Source organism: Salmo salar, chromosome ssa02, assembly GCF_905237065.1.
Source record: "Salmo salar chromosome ssa02, Ssal_v3.1, whole genome shotgun sequence".
Taxonomy (NCBI): domain Eukaryota; kingdom Metazoa; phylum Chordata; class Actinopteri; order Salmoniformes; family Salmonidae; genus Salmo; species Salmo salar.
In genome coordinates this window covers 42,377,460-42,399,464 of record NC_059443.1, presented here as the reverse complement: position 1 = coordinate 42,399,464, position 22,005 = coordinate 42,377,460, and the positions used below count along the sequence as shown (strand labels likewise).

Below are 22,005 nucleotides of genomic sequence, written 5' to 3'. Positions count from 1 at the left end.
CGCGCCCAAGCCGAGGTGAAGCAAGAGACAGGCGCAGAGGGAGAGGATCTGGCCAGATGGCTGTGTGAGTATGGCAGGAGGAGAGAGATGTAGTATTCCTCCCTTCCCACATCTCATCATATTAATACACCACCACTCCACTTAAACAGCCTCCATGAAACTGAAATTGACCATCAATGCAGTGTCATGTTAAATTAATATTGCCAACCACAATGTGGCTCCCTCACATCCCAGATAAGATGGGTAATGACTAATTCATTTCCTTGAGAACCCTCCCGCAATGTTTAACCCTCTCTCACTCTATCCACCCTCATCCTCACCTCTTCCATATCTAAAGCCTTACTTGTTAGCCTTATTTTCAGAATGTTAAAGGGATACTTCAGGATTTTGGCAATGCTAGCAGATACCCATAGACTTCCAGTCATTGCGTTAACGCTAGTTAGCATTAGCTTGCACAACTACCTCTAACTTCCTTCATACTGGACACTGAGACATAAACATGGTATCCACGAGTTCATCAGACTCTGGGGAAGTAGATAAAGGGCATCGTTGCCAAAATCCAGAAATACCGCTTTGAAAACGGCAAACCCCGCTTTAAAACATATTTAAAGGGACATCTTATTTTTCCAGTGTTGAATATTCAATGAAATATCGTGGGAACATAATATCCATATGTGTCTACCACCCCAGGATAAACTTTTTTATGTGTGTGTGTGTATGTGTGTGGTGATTATGTGTGTGTGTGTGTGTGTGTGTGGTGATTATGTGTGTGTGTGTGTGTGTGGGGGGGGGGTGATTATGTGTGTGTGCCCATTACTTCAACCCACCACAGGCCTCAGATGGTCAGACAGCTCTCTCAAGTGAAAAAGTGACCAATTTAGCTCAAAATGCAAATCCAGTTGCATCCTCATTGGCAAAATGGAAGTCTTTTTTTTCAGGGGACAAATTGACAAATATGCGTGCAGCCTCCCACCATCTCCTGATTTCACTGATTAATCAAGTAAATAAAATCTTGGTTTAATTAAAACGATCTGGACGTGCTCCCAGTCCAAACACTGGCGGACCCCACAGTCCTGCTCCACAGCACTGGAAGAAGTGTACACGATAAATGACCACATACAAATAGAGAATAACTCAATGTTATGAGGGAACTTAGCAATAATAATAACTAGCATAAGCTGTCAAAATGCTAAGAAATAGGTGCATTCTACAAATAGGCAACAAAAAAAAATGTGCAAACTCATAAATAAAAGAGATAATTCAATTGAAAAAGCCACCTAAAAAAATAACAACAATCCTCGATCGAGACCTCCAAATGTGCCCTTGACTTTGATTAAAGTGTCACCGTTTTCATTTGCTTAAGTAACACTTTACCTCAGCTGGACCCAGGGTAATGGCGTTGTTCACATGGCAACATGAAATGCTGTAGTAGGCTCATAAACGGATATTACAGATTCAACAAATACCACACAAAGGATACATCAAAATGTTGATCATTGGGCCTCATAATCCTTCTCTTATTCACGTTGTCTGTCCTTTGAGACTACTCGACTGTACAACAAACAGAATTTCAATTCAGTCTTACTGTACAGTATGTCTCCCCATACCACGTAACCACAAAGTGTGGTTTTGTTGAGCCATAGAGACATGAGGGGAATGCCAAAGTAAAGACAGTTAGTTGCTCTGCTCGTATGCTTTTATTTTGCGGAATCAATCAATAGTAGGACGTACCCCAGCAAAACAAACCATTTGCCAACCTGAACCAGTTTGCAATGGTGAGACCACGGTGACTCTTCCCCTATATTAGAAGTTGAGAGGTCATCACAAACAGAAGTAGGCCTAATCATGTCGTCTCAGTGATGGGTGAGGGCACACACTAAGAGAATGCAGCAGCAGCCTGAGTATGTGAGTATTCTGACCCACATGACCAGGCTACCATAGTGCGTCGTGGCAGCACTCTCATTGACTTTGCTACTGGCAACCTCTCCGTCAACTCTCCGAGACGGTCCACACATCTTAACACTCCTCGGCCATTAGTCAGTCACTCCACACACACAGAGAGAGACACAGACACACACACACACAACCTCAGACACATAATCCACCCAGAACGACCATAGAGCTCTGCCTGTACTCCAATTAAAATCCCATTAAAGTTTGGGCTGAAAGGGGGCCGGACCGGAGGAAGCAGAGAAGGGCATTTATTGATGGCGCCCTCACTTCTCATTCCTACATTAAGTTGATTTTAAAAGCAATTAATACACATGGTCAAGGAAGAGTAATGGAGAGCCCTCTATTCTTAACCCGCCGGACATTCCCCAGTCATAGACCCGACCAGCCGAACCCTGATTTGCATTATAAATGACAAGATAAATCTTAATGGATTGAGGATAATCAGCTCACCATGTAGGCTGACACACACACACACACACACACACACACACACACACACAAAGTTACACATACAAACACACACAAGGGAAATTAAGGGCTTTGAATACGCCTGCATTGATTATTTTAAATTATTAGCCCACCTCTCTTTGGGTCTCCAATGCTTTTAGCCTAAGCTTTAACACATTTACAGAGACTTATTGACTATAATTACAACTGAGTCTTGGTAATGGACACATCAATTATGAGTCGCAAATGTCTTTGACCAGGCGGTGCACAGGGAATCCTAATCCGTGGTCCATTAGCATCTCTCCTCCTGCAGCTCAGTCTTTACCTTCTCCTTTTCTCCAACGCGTTGCCTAAGCTCACACCACTACATGAACCATGCCTCTCCTCTGATACCTGGCCTGGCCCTGATACCGCTATATAGGCTAGACCCCAGTATCTCAAAACCTGATGTCCAACGCATGCAATGATTGACACTGCTGATAAATTCTAAGTAGGGTATACACTGTATAATAACACCTATGAATATGAGCGATGCAGTTATCAATGACAACATAATAACTCATTAAAAAAACCTAAGTATGTATCATTCAAAAAAACAATAGCAGTGAAGGTTTTCAAATATGTGTTTTGGGAGACAACGTACCTGTGTGTGTGCGGATGTGCGCCAGGAAGGCCATGGAGTTGCTGCTCTTGCACACCTTGCCGCAGTGCTTGCACACGCTGCCCTGGTTCTCCTCGCGTTCGCGGTTGATCTGCTCCGTGTCCTCCAGGACGTACTTGTTGACCTCGCGCAACAGCTCCTCGTGCTTCTCCTTGATGTGCACGAACAGCTCCTGCTCCGTCTCGAACGGGTCCGTGCACTTCACGCACTTGAAGGTGGCACCGCCCTCTGGAAGCTCCTCGATGCTGGCCTGCTCGTTGCGCAGGTGAGCGGCGCTGGTCAGGTGCTGGTGCAGGTTGCTCTCCGTGTAGAAGGACTTGCCGCACAGCATGCAGTGGAAGTGCTTCTCCTTGGACGGGTGCTTCATGGAGATGTGCACATTGAGGCCGCTCATGCCGTCCGCCATGAAGCCACAGTCCTCGCAGCGTATGCGGGGGTTGGGAGTTAACCCCTTGGACAGACCTGAGACCCCTACATGTTTGGTTCTTTTGATCTTCTGAAAACTGCCCGCCCCGGCCAGGCCACTTACAGCCGGGCCAGAGTGGCCCTCAACAGAGTGAGCCATCCGTTCTTCATGCAGAGCCAGCTCGGCTTCAGTCAAGGACTTGAGAGGTACGATGCAAGCGTCGAACGGCAGCGCCCTGGTGAGCTGTTTCTCTGGGGAAGAGATGTCAGGTTCCTCATCTGCCATCTCAATGTCGTCGTCGGAACAGACTGGCTCTGGCTCCGCCTCGGGCTCAGCCCCTTCCTTCTGGCCTTCCTCTGGTGGTGTTATGGTGATTTCTGCTGGTGCTTCCTGAGGCTCAATTGTACCTGGGGCTTCGTTGCTGGTTTGTTCCGAGCCACCACCGGACGCCTCACCAGCCACCTGGATCTCCGTGATTTCCTCAACAACAGTGCCACTACCTTCCACTATTGGGGCTGCATGCTCGTTGCTCAAAACATCAGAAGTCTGTGTGGGGTTAGTGGTAACATGCTCGGTGTCTGTGGGCTGGTCTGTAGCTGTGTCTGTGGGTTGCTCTGTATCGGTGATAGGGGTCTGGTCTGTGTCTGTGATGTTGGGCTGGTCTATGTCAGTGATGTTGGGCTGGTCTATGTCTTTGGATTGGTCTGTATCTGTGTTAGTGGGTTGGTCTGTATCAGTGCAAGGGGGCTGGTCCTTGTCTGTGTCGTTGGGCTGGTCTGTGTCTGTAGGTTGGTCTGCATCTGTGTCTGTGGGTTGCTCTGCATCGATGATATGGGGCTGGTCTGTGTCTGTGTTGTTGGGCTGGTCTGTGTCTATGTTGTTGGGCTGGTCTGTGGGTTGGTCTGTATCTGTGTCTGTGGGTTGGTCTGTGTCTATAATGTTAGGCTGGTCTGTAGTTGTGTCTGTGTTAGTGGGCTGCTCCATGTCTGTGTCAGGGGGCACTGAGGGGGAAGGATCCTCAGTGCGAGCATTGTTGTCAGCATCAGGGTCAGCTCTGTTACCCAGCTCCGTGGCCTCCTCCTCCGGCTGCGCCAGGTCTTTCTCCACAAAGCTCTCCAGGTTCTCTAGGTAGACCTCACTCTTCTGCTTATGCTTGTCCGTGGAGGCGTGGCGAGACATCTCTCGACGCGTGACGGCATAGTAGCTGCACGCCAGGCACACAAACTCAAAGTCCCGGGTGTGTCTCCTCTTCACGTGGAGGTCAAGGGAGGGAATCGAATGAGCTACGAACTTGCAGTGGCTGCAGGAGTTGACCAAGTCGTACTTGCTCTTTTTCGGGCTGCTCACTTGTGCTTTGTCGTCGTCTTGCGACAGCTCCCCTTCTTTGTCTGTGGCCCCCCCCTCTCCTTTGGACCCTCCACTGACTGGACTATTCTGATGTAAAGCCTCACCCTCGCTGGCCTGAGAGGCTGACTCTGTACTCACAAGCTGCACTGATGTATCCAGGTCCACTTGGCCATCGCTGCTAGCATCATCCATGCGTTTAAGGTGCTTCTTTGTGACACAGTGGCGGTCCATGTCGCCTTTCGTCACACAGTTGTAAGAACAAAGCCTGCACGTGTAGCTGTACTGCCGGCTGTGCTTACGACGAATATGCACGTTTAGATTGGTACTATTGGAGGCGAGAAGTCCACAGTATTCACATGTAGTTGCAGCGGGCCCCTTTGGTCTGCCTCTCCTCCTCTTGGGAGGGATTCTCTCATCCATGTGCTCTTCCATGTTCTCCAACACAGCTTTCGCAGCCTCAACAGCTTCCTCATTAACATCAGGGTGCAGCTCTCCATCATGTCCGATGACCCCTACTGCCACGTCATCTGTTAGCATGTCGTCACCGACCGCATCTATGCTCACCTTCTCAACGCAGTCCTCAAAGGAGGACCCTGCGTTTTTCTCCTCAGCCACACGCTGGTGGCTCTCCGAGGACACATGTGTGTCCATCCACTCGGATGTAGCGGTGTAGTAGTGGCAGACGTTACAGAGGAAGCGATGCTCGCCATGGTGCTTTAGCCGAGCGTGGCTCTCCAGCAAAGCAGAGTTGCTGACCCTGAATTCGCAACTCCCGCACTGCAGCTGGAACCTGGCACCGAGCGCACGCTTGGACGCCCGGGTCTGAGTCGTCGTGGAGGCAAAGATTTGAGCCTGTTCGGCTGTCTTCTTGTCCATGGGTGACGAGAGGCCAGAGGATTCCCTGCTTTCCGCGACTCGTTTGTTGTGCTTGTTACTAAGACAGTGCTTTTCGTAGTCGCACTTTGCCACACAGGCGTACAAGCAGAATTCACAGAAGTGATTCATCTCCTTGGTGTGGCGTCTCTTGATGTGTGTATCTAGGCTCGGCTTGTCCTTAAACTCGTGACCACAGTAGCTGCAAGCATGTATAGTCTTTGGCTTGGGGCCCCGTTTACCTACCATCTTCTTACCGGGGTTCTTTTCTTGCTCCTCCTCTGCAATCTCCTCCGTAGCTATTGGAGTCACCTTCCTGTCAAAAGTATCTCTCCCTGTCCCTTGTTTCTCAGCAATTTCCTCTTTGGCTATTATTGTAGTCACCTCCCCCTCAGAACCTCCTGCCTCTGTGCCTTGACTCTCTGTGGCATCCTGCTGTCTCTCACTGCTGCTCACTTTCCCCTCAGTGTCTCCACCTGTCTTGTAATTTGAACTCCGTGCTGTTGCTCCGGTTGTGGCGCCATCTATTTCAACAAGTACCTCAGCTGAGCTCACACCCCTGGTCTTTCCTCTACCGGTGTGCTTCCTCTTGGAGTGAATCTTCAAGGAAGTTGGAGTTTTGGCCACAAAGCCACAGATGGGACAGGCACAGCCGTAACATGTCTCCGGGGTAATGTTCACCTCAGCTCGAGGGGGCTGGTCTGACTCCTTCCCATCAGCCACCTCACTGCCGGTGTCCTCCTCAATCTCTCCTGTGCTGTCAGCTGTGACATCATCAAGTCTGGGCCTCTTTGCTAGGGAAGGAATTCCTCCACTCTCCATTTCCTCTGTGGAGACACTTCCTGTGTCACCATGATGAGGCACCTTGTCCTCATTAATTTCCTTCCCTGACCTTAATTCTCTGTCCATGTTAGACACCTCCTGATGCCTTTACATGAGAAGAGGAAATTGGACTCAGGTCCAGCAATCAATGAAGTTATGATCCTGTTCCTGTAAAGTAACATTTAAGATGGGCAAGCCTCATATAATTGACTGTGAAATTAGCTGAACAAAATAATAATCACATAACAATACTGTTTCATATAACAAAACGGTGTTTCAAATTGTATAGCTGGAGTAGGCTACTCAGAGATCATTCTGCATGTATAAAAATGAAGTAGGCCAAATGTAGCTATCGGTCGCCATCTAGTGCTTTAAGAATGAAACTGTTCAATGATAAGGTGGTTGATGTTGGATATTTGCATGTGATCAAATAACTAAATCTAGATAAAAAAAGAAGCTAAACCCCAGGGAAAGACAGTGAGTGGTCAGTAGCATAGATTGAAATAGGTTACAATTAATTAGGCCTAGATTCTATTTACCTCTCCCTTTTAAATCTATTTAACTTCAAAAGATACCTAATTTATAAACATTCTACAATAGACTTTGTACAGCTGATGGTTGACACAGACGAGTCTCCTAAAAATAACTTAGCCGGCTAAGATAGGTCACTAGAAGGGAGAGTGAAATATCTACTGTAGTCTACATTTAGGCACCATCTCTCTGGATGTGGTGCCAATCACTTGTGTGAATTTTGATCAAAATCTCATTGCTATGCAATATCTTTTTCAACCTGATGCCAAAAATATAATTCCCAATTACATGGGACTTCGCCCCACCTTGACATTACATTAACTCATTTTTGTTCCCCATCAAATTGTATGACTACTCTCCTCAAAATTTTAGATACTACGTCAAATGAATTATATGCGTGGTCAAGTTTGGTTTAAAAGTAGGCAATGATTTATTTAAAAAAAAATCGAAATTAACTAAACCTGACCTGCACCTCTTCTCACCTGTTCCAGTAGCCAGTCTAGCCACCCTCTCGCATGCCTTGCCAGGACACGTCTTCAAAGTATTGATTTATCTCAAGATAGTGTCCAAATTGATGAGAGATTACATGGTATGAATACTAAACAAAAATATAAACACAACATGCAACAATTTCTAAGATTTTGCCGAGTTACAATTCATATAAGGAAATAAGTGAATAGAAATAAATAAATTAGGCCCTAATCTATGGATTTCACATGACTGGGCAGAGCCGCAGCCATGGTTGGGCATAGGCCCACCCACTGGGCGCCAGACCCAGACAATCAGAATTAGTTTTTCCCCAAAAAAGAGCTATATTACAGACATAAATACTCCTCTGCACCCACCAATTCCACAGGTGAAGAAACCAGATGTGGAGGACCTGGGCTGGCGTGGTTACACATGGTCTGCGGTTGACGTCGGTTGGACATACTACCAAATTCTCTAAAACAATGTTGGAGGTGGCTTATGGTAGAGAAATTAACATGTAATTATTTGGCAACAGCTCTGGTGGACATTCCTGAAGTCAGTATGCCAATTGCACTCTCTCAACTTGAGACATCTGTGGCATTGTTTTGTGACAAAACTGCTCAATTTAGAGTGGCCTGTTATTGTCCCCTTCACATGGTGCGCCTATGTAATGATCATGCTGTTTAATCAGCTTGTGATATGCCACACCTGTCAAATGGATGGATTATCTTGACTAAGGATAAAATGCTCACCAACAGGGACACAAACATATCTGTCCACAACATTTCAGAGAAATAAGCTTTTTGTGCATATGGAACATTTCTGGGATGTTTTATTTCAACTCATGAAACATGGGACCAGCAATTAACATTGTGTTTATATTTTTGTTCAGTGTAATTTAAAGACTTGACGAAAGTCAGGTGGTTACTGGAGTGAGAAAATACCGTAAATACCGTACTAAAGTAGAATCATTAAGGGCATGTTTAATCAGTCAGGGAGTACATTTATCTGACGAACTGTGTTTATCACTTGACAGCCAACCAGGTACATTTCACATATTACTACACGAATTCAAACTTTATTTTCCTGCTGAAGACTCGTTTTTCAGTCCCTTTCTCCACGTTACCCTGGACAGCGGAATGTTAAGCAGAGCTAGGCTCTTGCAACTGGGAGTCCAGCTTTCCTACCTAGTAGCTCCTTAGTTAACTAGCTTAGCATTAGCTTGCGTTAGCCAGTTACAGCCACGCGGGTCTAACTAGCTAGCATGGTTGGTCTGGTGGTTATGCATGTACGAGATAGTTAATGTCGACGGTCTGCATCTAAATTGGCAGCAAAATGACTAACGTCAGCTAACTTGACGACACTCCTGGTCGGCTATCACACTGGCTAGTTGCTACCAATGCCAGAGTGCTGCCAAAATTAGCTAAAGTAACCTTAGGTGCGGCAAAACTTCTCAATTTATGGGTCATCCTTCCAAACGTATTTCTAATCATTTAAGAACAAGGGTATCAAGTAATAATCGACTTTTGGGAAATTAGCGTCAAACTCGGTTTGGATGTAGCTTTTTGATTTCGACTGGTTCCTATTTGTGTCAACCATCAATCCAATTCCGATATGTTCAAAATATTCATGAAAATACAGAAGAGCCAGTAATTTAAGTTACGTGAAGCCAGTCCTATCAGATAACGGCATAGAGGTGGGACTTGTTTGCTCTTATGCTCTAAAAACGACGGCAGCACAGAGGCCCAAAAAGGAAGCTAATGTCGACCTTTGAAATACAGGTGTTTGTAAGCTAAACAGTTGCCGTACATAAATTGTAAATATCCATAATGCTTTAGGAATTACAGAACCGTATTTAAGTAATCCATATGATGGTAGTTTTAACAGCTTACCTACAATTTCCCCAGTATTCTCAATGTCCGCGCTTTTCCCCCTTGGTCACAAGTGGCGTACCGTAGCACGTACCATACGTCACTCTAGCAAGCTGATGCCGTGTTCAGGACAACTCGGAAAGTTCCGCTTTAGAAAGATGATGGACGCTTCATTTTGGAATTTCATCCGTCATTATATCTTCTCCCGTTTGGTGGCTTCAATTTTAAGTTACTTTGTAACAATAACATTGATAAGATTCCTACAAAAGTATCTGCTGTTCATAGACAATACTTCTTAGCGTGGTCATTAATATATAAACCATTTTTCCCGCATATGTATTTAATTTGGAACAATAAGGATATTTTGTACAGAACCCAGTCTTTATTTTTTAAGAACTGGTTTAATAATCATATCCTGCTTGTGAGTCAACTTTTTAATGCTGAAGGATTGTTACTCAATTATGAGTAATTTGTTTTATCTCCTTACAATATCCCGGCTACACCTACAGAGTTCGCCATAGTCTTTGATGCTATTCCATCTGGAACTCTCATGTTGTTTAGAGGTGTAACCAGACCTCACCTTCTTGACCTACCCTCGCTTGATCCTGTTGACTCTCCAATAGGGAAAATATGTTTCTCCTTGCTTACTCAGAACAACAGATCTATACCTGCTTTATTTCAAAGGGATATTGTATCCATTCCTTATGTCACAAGTTACTGGAATACATTTGTCAATAATATATATTGGGGGAAAGTATGGTTATTACCGCACAAATACCTGCTCGTTAACAAGGTCAATGAGGTCTCTTTCAGAATGATCCATAAGTATTACCCTGAAAATGATTACCTGAAGAAACTCAAATAATACATTAACATTCACTGTACTTTTTGTGTTGAGCATCCAGAAAGAGTTTAGCATTTATTTTGGCATTGTCTACATGTAAAGAAATTATGGCAAGATATTGATAGTTTTATAATTGTTAATATTCTTTTTTTATGGGAGAATGTGCTGCTCGGTTTCCTTAACTATAATAAGGATAAAGAAAAACAATTTTACCTCAAATCTAATTGTGCTAATGGCAAAATGTCATATTCATAAATGTAAATTCACGAATAAAAAAACACTCTTCCTTCTTTTCTATAAGGAATTCAAGCAGTACAGTAAGAACATTCTACATTATTCTAATAAGAAAGCTGTTAAAACAATCAATAGGTTTGTATATTTTCATCTTTGTATAATCTGTAGTTTGTTGTACCCCCTAGCCTAGCATGTGTTATCATTGTCTGTTTGTATACCTCTTGTATTTATCCTGGAGTTTTTTTGCGATTAAAAAAAAGGAAAGATGATGGATTGGGGTTTAATGCCGCGTTCATAAGCTAGTCGGAACTAGGAAATTCAGAAATGTCTGACTTGCTGATTCGTTGAACGCAGCACGTGTATAACTTTTTCAGAGTTTCCTAGTTCCGACTAGGACTTGAACGCGGCATTATGGTGGGAACATCCCAAGGATAACAGATAGCACTGACCAAGATTCAAAACAACTGGGAGCTCGAAAATCGGCCCTCAAAGACATGATAGCCTGGGTGAAATATGGAGGCTGATAACCAGGCTTTCACTTGTAGGCCTACATTCTTACACATAATTGCAGATGAAAGAAATTAGATGGCAGACAGGAAACTAGCCTACTTTTTAGACAATTGAGATGCTCAACAACAGGTATCAAATGATCACACCTGTGATCAGGGGCTCAGTTCCAGCAAGGCAAGGAAGGCAGAATCCCAATCTCATAGTGAGTAGATTTGGGACGCAAGGTGATTTGTAGATCAGTGATTCTGGACGGTCTGACTGCAATGTTGTTGATCTCAAACATGCACTATTTCTCACTGTAACTCACCTTCGACCCTAGACTTCTTTTGCACTGTCCCTGTATTCCACTGCTCTGTTTCATTGGCAATTGTATACAGCCCACAAGTGGGAGCATCACTCCAGACAGACACACAATGTATCAATTAACATTGGTCAGTGATTAATCACCGTAGCCATGTGACATCCCTGTTCGTTGGTGAAGTTTGAAAATTGATTAATGCATGTGCCTTAATTGATACGGTAGTCTATCAGGTCAGGAGATGATAAATGATGCCCGTGCATTGAGTACACCGTTTACTTTCCCAGTAATTTTGCTTAATTCATCACAGTCAACATTATATGACATGGATGGTTAGAAACGCAGCCCCCATCTCCATTTTTTCATTACGCTCATTAGTCATTTGTACCTAGCTGTCTTTACTAAGAGAGGAAGGGTTGGCTATGCTGGACACTGACTGAAACTCTGCCCGTCTTCCTTGCAGGATGCCTGGTCATCATCAATAAATAGATTTCACGCAACAAACTAGCATTTGCTCTTTGGTCCTTTTGATTAGTTATCTCAAAGAAGCATGATATAATTGCAAGTAGAAAGTAGCAAATGGTTATGGATTTTTAACAACGACGTCTTGATATACATTTTGATGTAAACCCATTGCAAATAATAATTTTAAAAAACACTGCTTGAAAGGCTGACCATGCTTCTCCTAGAATAACACTAGAGGGCGCTAAAATGTTCCCATGGTTAGTAATACATGTAATATAACAGAACCCATAATATCTGCATTTAGGTATTTGCCTGGATTAGATACAGTATGGATGGTGTGCAGTACTGCTACCAGGGTTGTGTCGTCTCGTCATTTCTCATTCCTTTATACTGAAGGGGCCACCAGCTGATTTGCGATCAAATGTCCAGGTGTTTTAGATCAGTGCAGAAATTGAGATGAGAAGAGGACCCCACTTAGGCTTTTATGCTGCACCCAAATTCCCTACCCAGAACCCTGAGCAGTCTTGATGAGATGGTCATATTTTACAGGTTTTGTCCCTCCAACGTAGACTTTAAAACAACAGGTTGCTTACTGTATAATAATAACAACTATTACAGATTGGCATATTTCTAATAATCCATAAGGTTATTTGAATCCATGAATCATAACCTTATTTTCCTTAAGGAGGCTCTGTATAAAACGTAACAACATATGTCATGCAATGCAGTGAAAATCAATCTCTTTCTGAGTTCCTTGTTACTACTGTCTTGCTGTAGACACAACTATCGTAGAATACCTGTAGGTTATCACAGTTCAGCAACCTGGAGACGACAAAGAGGAAGGCCTCTCCTTGGCCTTGAACTCTGCTTTTATGGCAGTATTTTGGAATTGGAGACAATAAAATGAGAAATATAGGTGGCTTCTGGGTGCTGACACCAAGTGACACAAATCCACTTCAGCCTGAAAAGTATAGATCATTGGGCTGATGAAATGTGCTCTTCACAAGGGTCACTCAACTTTGAATTCAGAACCCTTCAGTAAGAGTTTAGAATACAGATCAAATTTAAATAGAGTTGGAGAAATAAAATGGTGGCAACATATAAGTCTCCAAAACTACAGCAAACTCTTAAGGAATTAAAACAAATATTTGTATTTTCCCATAAAACTGAATTAATAGTGAAAATAAGAAAAAGCTAAAAAAAAGAGTAGACATCCAATCAGTAAAGCAATGAAAATCACATCCTTTTGGCAAGCGTCATGATCTACGAATAGACATACTGACACTAGGCGGTGTCAGAGGGAGGCCCAAAAGACTCCAGTTACCCAAGTCATAGACAGTTCTCTCTGCTACGGCACGGCAAGCGGTACCAGAGCGACAAGTCTAGGCCCAACCCCCCCCCCCCTTTGTTTTTACACTGCTGTTGATTCCTGTTTACATTGATATGGTACCAGTGCCCCCTGTATATATCCTAATTATTGTTATTTTATTGTGTTCCTTTTTTTATTTTTATTTAGTAACTCTATTGTCTTAAAACTGTATTGTTGGTAAGGTCTACACCTGTTGTATTTGGCGCATGTGACAAATAAAATGTGATTTGATTTGATATTGGCCTACTGTACACGTTTGAGGGCGCACCAAGTCCATGGACAAGATCCTTCAGATAACTAGAGAGCGTGCCGTGTTGGGAGTTCGACATGCTGTCACGAGGAGGCGATGTCACCGACCGGGTCTGGTGCCCATACGAACGTTGACTCATGTGAACCTTTGTGACATGCACAGTAGATCAAGGCCAATAAGAGTTGTGCCCATCACACACAGAGTCAGACAGGATGGTATTTCCCGCTCTAGAACTCAATGACCCTGGTAGCAGAGAGTAACCTGCAGCATCTCTCCTATCTATCCCTTTGCTTAATAAGGGATATTGTTCAGGGGAAATTGAATATGACAAAGAAATATACCACGATAATTACAGTTGTATAGTAAGTTCATAATTGAATTCTTGGTTGAACTGCGCAATAAACTTCCTCACTAGAAAACGTTCCAGTAATGATTGCTGTTACTATCAGATGTTTGTTTTTCCAACACAGTATAAACAGTGTAACACGCTGAAAGTAGAGGCGTTAGACATTGGCTGGGGTGTATTAAAAGCAGTGTGAGAGCAATGAAGCATGTCAACAACTTGTTGCAAGGACATTCCGCAGGTGACAGCGATGGCCATTGTGTCATATGCCTCAGAGCAAATGTAGCACTTTAGGGGTCTTGTTCTCCAAAGATCGAAGAATGCAGCCCTTACGACATTCTTCCAGAATGAAGGACAGTGTTTGATTTATTTTTATTTTTTACTATCTCTGCGGTGATAAGCGTCTGTCCTCCGTGCCCGTCTCAGACTGCTCCTCACCTCAATAAAAAAACAAGCCTTATCAAAGGCATTTACAACTGCCAGCATGCCTCACAAGTTACAATACCTGGATGCTTGCCCTGGGAAGTGGAGACCTGCATGTCTGACTATTTCCCTGTAGAGAATGTATCTGGTAAAATATCCCCATGTTTTTGTTAAACTAGCTAGTTAGGCCCGTGAGAATACAGATACATTACAAAAGAGCCCTAGGAGACGACAGTACACCGGTAGAATAGTTCTTCATAACCCTCATATCCCACAGACGTAGCATGGTGATGTTTTTTCATCTGTTAGGATAAACTACTCAAAATACACCAATGGGTACCATCTCATGTCAGAATGATGTGACTAAAAGTGGAAGTCATGCAAGCATTCAGGGGACTGGTGATGCCATCGGCGACCTGTACCTGCAATCTCTTTATTGCAGTCGTTCAGCTCATGACCTTGACCTTGACTCCTTTCAGCAGGAAATCTCTGATTTAGATATTTTGATAGCTATGAAACAGTATTTGACAGTTGAAACAATGTATCAGAGACTCTAGCTTGATAAAATATTATAAAAAGTATAAAAGATATTGAAGCAATAGTGTTGTGGTTGAAGCAATAGTGTTCCCCTACTACGCCTCCTTACCCAAACACATGCAGTGTATTTGGAAAGTATTCAGAACCCTTGTCTTTTTCCTAATTTTTTTTTTTTTACATTACAGCCTTATTCTAAAATGGATTACATTTTTTACCTACACACAATACCCCATAATGACAAAGTGAAAAAAAGGTTCTTAGAAATGGTTGCTTATTTATTCAAAATAAAAAACAGAAATACCTTATTTACATAAGTGTTCAGACCCTTTTCTATGAGACTCAAAATTTGAGCTCATGTGCATCATCTTTTTCGTTTATATTACTTGAGTTGTTTCTACAACTTGATTGGAGTCCACCTGTGGTAAATTCAATTGATTGAACATGATTTGTAAAGGCACACACCTGTCTATATAAGGTCCCACAGTTGACAGTGCATGTCTGAGCAAAAACCAAGCCATGAGGTCGAAGGAATTGTCCGATGAGCTCCGAGACAGGATTGTGTCAAGGCACAGATCTGGGGAAGGGTACCAAAAAAATGTCAGCATTGAAGGTCCACAAAACACAGTGTCCGACATCATTCTTAAATGGAAGAAGTTTGGAACTAAAGCACTGCATCATGTCGGGTGGAAATCTGGCACCATCCCTACGGTGAATCACGGTGGTGGCAACATCATGTTGTGGGAATGTTTTTCAGCGGCAGGGAAAAGGAGACTAGTCAGGATCGAGGGAAAGATGAACAGAGCAATGTACAGAGAGATCCTTTATGAAACCTGTTCCAGAGCGCTCAAGACCTGAGACTGGGGCAATGGTTCACCTTCCAACAGGACAACAACCCTAAGCACATAGCCAAGACAATGCAGGAGTGGCTTTGGGACAAGTCTCTGAATGTCCTTGAGTGGTCAGCCAAAGCCCGGACTTCAACCCGATCGAACATCTCTGGAGAGACCTGAAAATAGATGTGCAGCGACGCTCCCCGTCCAACCTGACAGAGCTTGAGAGGATCTGCAGAGAAGAATAGGAGAAACTCCCCAAATACAGGTGTGCCAAGCTTGTAGTGTCATACCCAATAAAACTTGTGGCTGTAATCGCTACCAAAGATTCTTCAACAAAGTACTGAGTAAAGGGTTTTGAATTTTTAATACATATGCAAACATTTCTAAAAATCTGTTTTTGCTTTGTCATTATGGGGTATTGTGTGTAGATTGATGAGGAAAAAACAATTTAATCAATTTTAGAATAAGGCTGTAACGTAACAAAATTTGGAAATATTCAAGGGGTCTGAATAATTTCCAAATGGACTGTATGACACATGCTCACATACTGTTAATTTATCAGACTAATAAAGTAATCAGCTTATCTGGTTCAGACCTCTGTGCTAGGCACGACAAAGATAACAAACCATATTCACCAATTTTTCACATTTGTGTTTTTTCACTAATTAATTAAATCATGGCATGGAGTTTTTCAATGACATGTATAAAATCGATCACTTGATTATTTAAGTTCAGAGAGTCAAATAATTCTGTTTTTTATTTTGCAAAGCTCTTTAAATATATTTACATACCTTAAGTGGTTGAGTTAGTTGAAACCAGAGACGGGATCTTGTTGTCTTGGTCTTGAGATCACACAATGCCACGTACGATAAGTGTGGTTGTGGTCTTTTCACTGGGTCTGGGTCCCAGCATCAATGTTCAGGTCTAGATCGGGATCTCAGTTCATGGTCCCAGATCATAGTTTGTCTCTCAACTCATGTGGTCAAGATATCTCTTGTCAGAGTTATGTGACTAAAAGTAGTGACGCGACACAAACGTGTCAGTGTCATGTCCTGACCAGTATAAAGATTATTTGCTATTGTAGTTTGGTCAGGACGTGGCAGAGGGTATTTTGTTTATGTGTTTCGGGGTGATGGTTTATGTAGTAGGGTGTTTGATTTATTATTTCCGGGTTTTTTGGTCACTGCTCTATGTTAGTCTATTTCTATGTTCTTTCTAGTTAGTCTGTTTCTATGTTTAGTTAATTGGGGTGTGGACTCTCAATTGGAGGCAGGGGTTGTCTAGTTGCCTTTGATTGAGAGTCCTATATATTAGGGTGTGTTTGTTTGTGATTTGTGGGAGGTTGTTTCTTGTTTTGCGTGTGTGAGCATGACAAGACTGTTTTGTTGTTCGTGAGTTCTTAGTTTTTTTTTTGTTATTTTGGTGTTCACTTTATTTTCAAATAAATACAAGATGAGCATCCACATTCCTGCTGCGTTTTGGTCCTCCATTCCAGACGCCAACCGTGACAGAACCTCCCACCACAAATGGACAAAGCAGCGGAGTAAGGAGCAAGGGGAATTCAATATGGACTGGCGGGAGAAATGGACGTGGGAGCAGATTCTGGCCGGAGAGGGCCCATGGAGGAAGTCTGGTGAGGACCGGGAACGCTACCGGGGAACACGACTGGCGTTTAAGCCCGAGAGGCAGCCCCAATAAAAAAAAAATTGGCGGGGGCACATGGGTAGTTTGGCTGGGCGAGGTTTGAGCCCCAGGCCAAATCCCCGTACCTTTTCTGGGCAACCAGTGAATGGACAGGTCCCGTGCTTCAGGGTAATGTGTACTGTGGCGAGGCCAAGTATTTTTAGGCCGGTACGCGCAATACCAGCGCCCTGCATTTTGCCAGGAGGAAGTGGGCATCCAGCCAGTTAGAGCGATGCCAGTTCTGCGCTCGAGACCGCCAGTACGCCTCTACGGTCCAGTGCGTCAGCCCAGTCCGACTCGTCCTGTTCCCGCTCCCCGCACTAGCCCTGAGGTGCGTGTTCCCAGGCTGATACCTCCAGTACCAGCACCACGCATCAGGCTTCTAGTGCGTCAACCCAGTCCGACTCGGCCTGTTCCCGCTCCCTGCACTAGCCCTGAGGTGCGTGTTCCCAGGCTGATACCTCCAGTACCAGCACCACGCATCAGGCTTCTAGTGCATCAACCCAGTCCGACTCGGGCCTGTTCCCGCTCCCTGCACTAGCCCTGAGGTGCGTGATCCCAGACTGGCACATCCAGTACCACGCATCAGGCTTCCAGTGCGTCAGCCCAGCCTCGAGAGTTCGGCAATAGTGTGCAGTCTTGAGTGTGCGGTCCAGAGTATCCGGGGGGGGGTAGCACAGCCACCCTCCCTTCCCTCCCTTTAGTTTAGGGGGATTTTTTTTTATTTTTTTATTTTTTATTTATGAGGTGCATCCGGGGTCTGCACCTTTAGGGGGGTACTGTCACGTCCTGACCAGTATAAAGATTATTTGCTATTGTAGTTTGGTCAGGACGTGGCAGAGGGTATTTTGTTTATGTGTTTCGAGGTGATGGTTTATGTAGTAGGGTGTTTGATTTATTATTTCCGGGTTTTTTGGTCACTGCTCTATGTTAGTCTTTTTCTATGTTCTTTCTAGTTAGTCTGTTTCTATGTTTAGTTAATTGGGGTGTGGACTCTCAATTGGAGGCAGGGGTTGTCTAGTTGCCTTTGATTGAGAGTCCTATATATTAGGGTGTGTTTGTTTGTGATTTGTGGGAGGTTGTTTCTTGTTTTGCGTGTGTGAGCCTGACAAGACTGTTTTGTTGTTCGTGAGTTCTTCGTTTTTTTTGTTATTTTGGTGTTCACTTTATTTTCAAATAAATACAAGACGAGCATCCACATTCCTGCTGCGTTTTGGTCCTCCATTCCAGACGACAACCGTTACAGTCAGGGCACCGTGCTTTTTGTGGAAGCTGGATGGGATGCCTTCAGATTGGTCTTGCTCTGCGTCTCGTTCTGGATCTTGTTTTTCCACATTTGAACTGGTCTTGGGCTTGTCAGGTTCTCGATACACTTGGTCTGGGTTTCAGTCTCGAGAGTTTGGTTCCTGGTGTGTGTCGCCAAAGGTTGTGTATTGGTTTGGTCGGGGTCTGGTATTAATTTGGGTCTGGGTATCGAGAAGTCTGCTGGCCAGATTTGCCCAGAAAACACATTATTGATGAGACAGGCTTCTGAGTCAGTGTGGAATATATGGTGGGGACACATGTCTGGGATCAGAGTTTAGGGCAGAAGGGCTGTAGCTACCAAATCCACACTGAATTACAACATGTTTCACTATTATTTTCCTTCACTAATTCCGTCTGGCATTGTACAAAACAACATTTTAAGCTTTTGTTCAATGTAAGATGTAATGTAACATCATTTTTATCCTAGAAATCCATTCGGTTATGCAGGCCTATTGGTTTAGGAATATTTAGCTCTTTGTAAGTCTGAACTAAACTTAGTAAAATAAAAAGTTAAGGTTGGGTACATTGCTCAAGGACTTAGCTGACAGGTCAGTGCTCCCTTACCTGTTTACATTGGCCCGTGTTCAACGTAGGTGTGAGCTGGCAATGAGCGGAGCTATATACAGTTGAGTACTCCCACAGTCCTTGGTAGCTTGGTACAGCCTGGGGTAATGACAGTCACACAGATTAGGCTCACCCCGCCCAATATGGATATGGTCTTTCCATTGGTTTTCATTGAGAAAACCTTATCTGCTCTTTAGGGGACGCCGTCAGTCGAGTTGTCTGCTCTTTAGAGGCACTTTGTTTTTCACCGAGGGAGTATTGACAGGTCAAGGTGCACAAGTTTAGCTCAGTGGGTTGGCCTTATAAATAGAAGCATGGTGCAAGGCATCTGCACCACCACACACAACCTCAACAAGAGCCTGTCTTGGTAGGACAAGAGCATTTGAATGTATTTCAGCTTTTCATTTTATTTTTGAGAGTTTGTTCTGTATCTCATCAAAATGGATAACGTATGTCAATGTACAGATTATGATAGGCAGTCAAATGCTATCCTTTACAACATCCTCAATCGAGAAAATTACAAGTCAAGCCACAACAACCTGAACTACAACTTAATGCCTCGTAGATGCAACTGTGAGATGCGACGGACAGTGTGCTTGAAAAGTCCAGCAGACATTTGCCAAGGGGCATCGGGAGTACTGGTGAAAACAATTCACTTTATGAAGAACTTACCTGCTTTCAACCAACTCCCACTGAACGATCAACTATCGCTCCTCCAAAGTTGCTGGGTGCCACTCTTTATTTTGGGTCTGGCCCAGGAAGGCATGAACTTTGACATCATCGACACCCCTGCCGATAGCATGCTGAAAAGAATCCTCTTGAATTCTCAAGAGAGCTCAGAGATGGAAAGAGAGCAGCCCACCTTGACTGGTGTGAACAAACTCAAGTCATGCCTCAAAAAGTTCTGGAGTCTGGATTTAAGTCCAAAGGAGTACGCATACCTCAAGGGCACCATGATATTTAACCCAGGTAAGGTTTGCCTTAAAGCTTCAATATATCAACCAGTCAATGGAAGTGCTTGTTCGGTAGGGATTTTACCTCCCCACCGCTGCTTGATAATCGAATAAACCTCCCTACATACAGAATTCAAACCTTAAATAAGACTTGTTAAGGGCTTGTCCACAATGTCGACTCAACGCAACAAAACATAAAATAACTTCAGTGAATCCAGCTGATCAGTAGGGTTACAAAAAATCAATTGCAATGTCATATACAACTGAAAAGTACTGCACTGAACAACTGCATAAAATATAGCTTGTCCACTCATGATACATTTCTGTCCTCCTCAACAGATGTGAAAGACCTGAAGGCAGCTCAATTCGTGGAGGACTTACAGCAGGAGGCTCAGCATGCTCTGAGGGAGGTGGTCCAACCGCTCCACCCCGCGGACCTAGGCCGCTTCGCTGGCATCCTGCTCGCGGCCTCCACGCTCAAGACCATCACACCCAACCTCATCACCGAGCTCTTCTTCCGTCCTGTCATTGGCCAAGCAGATCTACTGGACTTCCTGGTCGATATGCTCTTCAGTAGGTAGCTTACTGTAGAGCTGATGTACAGAGACCTGATATCATTTCCCGCTGTGAGGGATATTGAGTCCCCAGGACTTAGTTGAAGTGTCTGGTCATGTGGTGAAGAGATTGACAAATAAGTGCTCGTCATAAGGGGAAACAAAATACATGTATATTCTTTATTCACAGTAACACTATCCCTGTTAGGTTTTCATGTCTGACCAAATTGGAAAATATTTTTTTTTATCGAAAATATGAGAACAGTTTGCTATTGTTTACATCCAACTATGAATGAGCAACATTTACTGTATATTAGCAACATTTTTGGTAGAAAATTGAGGTCACAATGGCTGGTAGTTATAACAGACATTTTACTGGTTATATCAGACAGGCTACACTATGGTCTACAATACACATTCCTTAAAACCATGGATATTGTGCAGAATACTGTTGAGATACATTGTTTGTTTTGTGTAACGTTTGCATGAGTAATGTAAATCATTTCTGGGACTGCCTCCAGAATATTTTTTTATAAATATATTTTTATACAATTACTGTGTTATGTCTTTACAATTTGGAATATGGTTTGTGAGGCAAGAATACTAACAGCATTAGCCAAGCCAAAGTAGATTAAACGTCCTTGTTCAAGAGGTCTATATTACAGCAGGCATTGCCATTCAAGGAGCTCTTCAAGCTCAATTTAAACATATCTCTTCTAAAGTAACTACTAATATGCAGAGCACTGGAAAAATGTGTAGAATTCAACAGCCCACATTCTTCCCCCTAACCATTAGGTTAGAGTGAATCTGTGTTGGGAATTGGGAATGAGTGGAGCATCAGTGATGTACATAGACAAGGTTATCACAGTAGTGTGAGAGTACTCCTCAAGTTTACAACTTCCTGCTCCAGTTCCTGTTGATTCGTATTGTGTTTGAACAGTAAGCTTTATCTGTATTACCTCACCGGTACAGAGGGCAGTTTGGAAGGTGGTTTACCAGCTGGGTGCCCTGTACCGTCATCTTGCTGCCTCCCTCCTCTCACGAGTGGCTCACCGAAGCAACGAGAGACAGCCTCAACGGAACTGCATAGAGACTGTCTCAACAGTCAATAACAGTCACTAAGCTCCCCTTATCATACCAATAAGATATGAGGAATAATATTTTCAGTCTAATGAAGCCAAGGTCGGGCTTGAACGAAATGTCACAGTGTTCTATATATCTAAATAAAGAATACAATCTCTACATATGTAGAGCGTCACCGTCTAACATTAGGTTGTAATTTAGTTTCCGTAGACTGGACACGTGAACAACTTTTCACAACAACAACAAAAATAAAGGTGAAAATGTGTGATAAAATATTTAAAAAATTATTCTGACCTTTTTTGTATTTAAGTACAGTGTTACCGAAAAATAAGTCTCTTACTGCTCTTTGAATAAACAGTACAGAGTGTTTATTTATGC

The 22,005-nt window shown here is 43.4% G+C and overlaps 2 protein-coding genes across 3 annotated transcripts in view; one reads left to right on the top strand and one right to left on the bottom strand.

Moving 5' to 3' along the window:
* Positions 1–9,495, bottom strand: part of LOC106583495 (zinc finger protein 407) — a 174,645-nt gene extending 165,150 nt beyond the window's left edge. Inside the window, exons 1-2 of one of the 2 annotated variants that reach the window (XM_014167742.2) lie at positions 9,401–9,495; positions 3,044–6,677 (exon numbers count right to left, since the gene is read on the bottom strand). In XM_014167742.2, coding sequence (XP_014023217.2) covers positions 3,044–6,596 — 3,553 coding nt within the window. In that variant the 5' untranslated portion in view covers positions 6,597–6,677; positions 9,401–9,495. The remainder of the gene's footprint in view (positions 1–3,043; positions 6,678–9,400) is intronic. The other variant, XM_014167750.2, reaches the window with a different exon arrangement.
* A 9,898-nt stretch (positions 9,496–19,393) lies between these two features.
* nr0b2 (nuclear receptor subfamily 0 group B member 2) lies at positions 19,394–21,089 on the top strand (the record flags this gene model as incomplete). Its single annotated transcript, NM_001140650.2, is given in 2 exon segments — positions 19,394–20,006; positions 20,330–21,089. Coding segments are annotated over 2 exon segments (771 nt in total). The 3' UTR covers positions 20,572–21,089.
* Positions 21,090–22,005: the final 916 nt, after the last annotated feature.